We start from the raw sequence: 1442 nt of genomic DNA on the forward strand, positions 1-1442 counted from the left end.
TTTGTTTTTGTATGTATATAAATGCATAGGAAAAAGTCTAGAAAGAAAGTCTAAATAAATACCAAAAGGTTAGAAACAATTTTCTGTCTGAGGGAAATAAAGATCACTTGGTTTTTTTCTCTTTGGGTATCTGTATTTTGACATTTTCTGCATCAAACATGGATTGCTTGTACAGTTTTATCAAGAGCAACAGCTCTAACAGTCTGGGCTGTATGTTAGCTACAGTCTTGTGTGGGCTGTTCTTTTATTCTTAATTTCTACAGACCAAGAAAATGATGGTTAAATATACTTTTGTAGCCCAACTGCAGAGATTACACATTGATATTGAGAATCTCCGGGAGGAGAAGGACAGTGAAATCACAAGCACTAGAGATGAATTGCTTAGTGCCCGAGATGAAATTTTGCTCCTTCACCAAGCAGCAGAAAAGGCTGCCTCTGAGCGAGACACTGACATTGCTTCTTTACAAGAAGAGCTTAAGAAAGTGAGAGCTGAGCTTGAGCGGTGGCGGAAAGCAGCATCTGAATATGAGAAGGAAATCACAGGTCTGCAAAATAGTTTTCAGCTTCGATGTCAACAGTGTGAGGACCAGCAGAGAGAGGAAGCAACAAGGTTGCAAGGTGAGTAAATGTACTTTACACAAAACTCTTAATTCTTAACAATGAAAACTATATAACGTGTACAAAATAACCATGCAGGGTATTTTTTCTCTTTAACAGCAATTGGTTGTATAAAGCAGTGCTTCTCTGCTAGGGTATAAACATATTCTTCAGGTCTGCAAGTTCTACAATAAATTAAAATTTTATAACAGTTTTATATTTTATTTAAATACTATTAAAATTATTTGCCTTATAAAAGTGAAGTGGAAAAAAATACTACTCAAGTTCAAAGAAATGGAACTTCCTTGAGATATGGATGTGAAATTACAGGAATCAAAGAATAGCCATGTAAAATCTACCTGCTTCTAAAGGGAAAAAAGTATATTCTTCCTTGGAATATTTTCCTTTATCCTTTGAATTATTATTGAAGTTATGTTTCTGTATTAACACATATGTTTTGGGACTGTTTTAGGTGAACTAGAGAAGTTGAGAAAGGAATGGAATGTATTGGAAACTGAATGCCATTCTCTAAAAAAGGAAAATGTTTTGCTATCATCAGAACTGCAGCGGCAAGAAAAAGAATTGCACAAGTATGCAAGAACTCTCTCTGTTTTAGCTTTAAAATATTTATCTTAATTGTGATACTTAAATACCTTTTTGGAGCAAAATGTTCAGCCAGACTCTGGCTATTTGGCAGGTTAACCATGCTAAATAAATACTTCAGCATTTTTTTTTTCTGCCACCACCATCATCCTACATGTTCTTTCCTTTTGGTGTAGTCATAGAATATAGATTCATGAAATGCTTCCTCTCCCCTCCAAAAAAAAAAAAAAAAAAAAAAAAAA

General features: G+C 34.2%; 1 protein-coding gene across 1 annotated transcript; it reads left to right on the forward strand.

Annotated features, from left to right (window-relative positions):
• Positions 1–238: 238 nt before the first annotated feature.
• LOC103584615 (sarcolemmal membrane-associated protein-like) lies at positions 239–1233 on the forward strand. The gene is made up of 2 exons (XM_008565549.1): positions 239–618; positions 1070–1233. Exons 1-2 carry the CDS (start codon positions 273–275, stop codon positions 1231–1233), a joined length of 510 nt encoding a protein of 169 aa, XP_008563771.1. The 5' UTR covers positions 239–272.
• The last annotated feature ends 209 nt before the right edge of the window (positions 1234–1442 follow it).

The sequence above is a fragment of the Galeopterus variegatus genome, unplaced genomic scaffold (genome assembly GCF_000696425.1).
Source record: "Galeopterus variegatus unplaced genomic scaffold, G_variegatus-3.0.2 Scaffold69745, whole genome shotgun sequence".
NCBI lineage: Eukaryota > Metazoa > Chordata > Mammalia > Dermoptera > Cynocephalidae > Galeopterus > Galeopterus variegatus.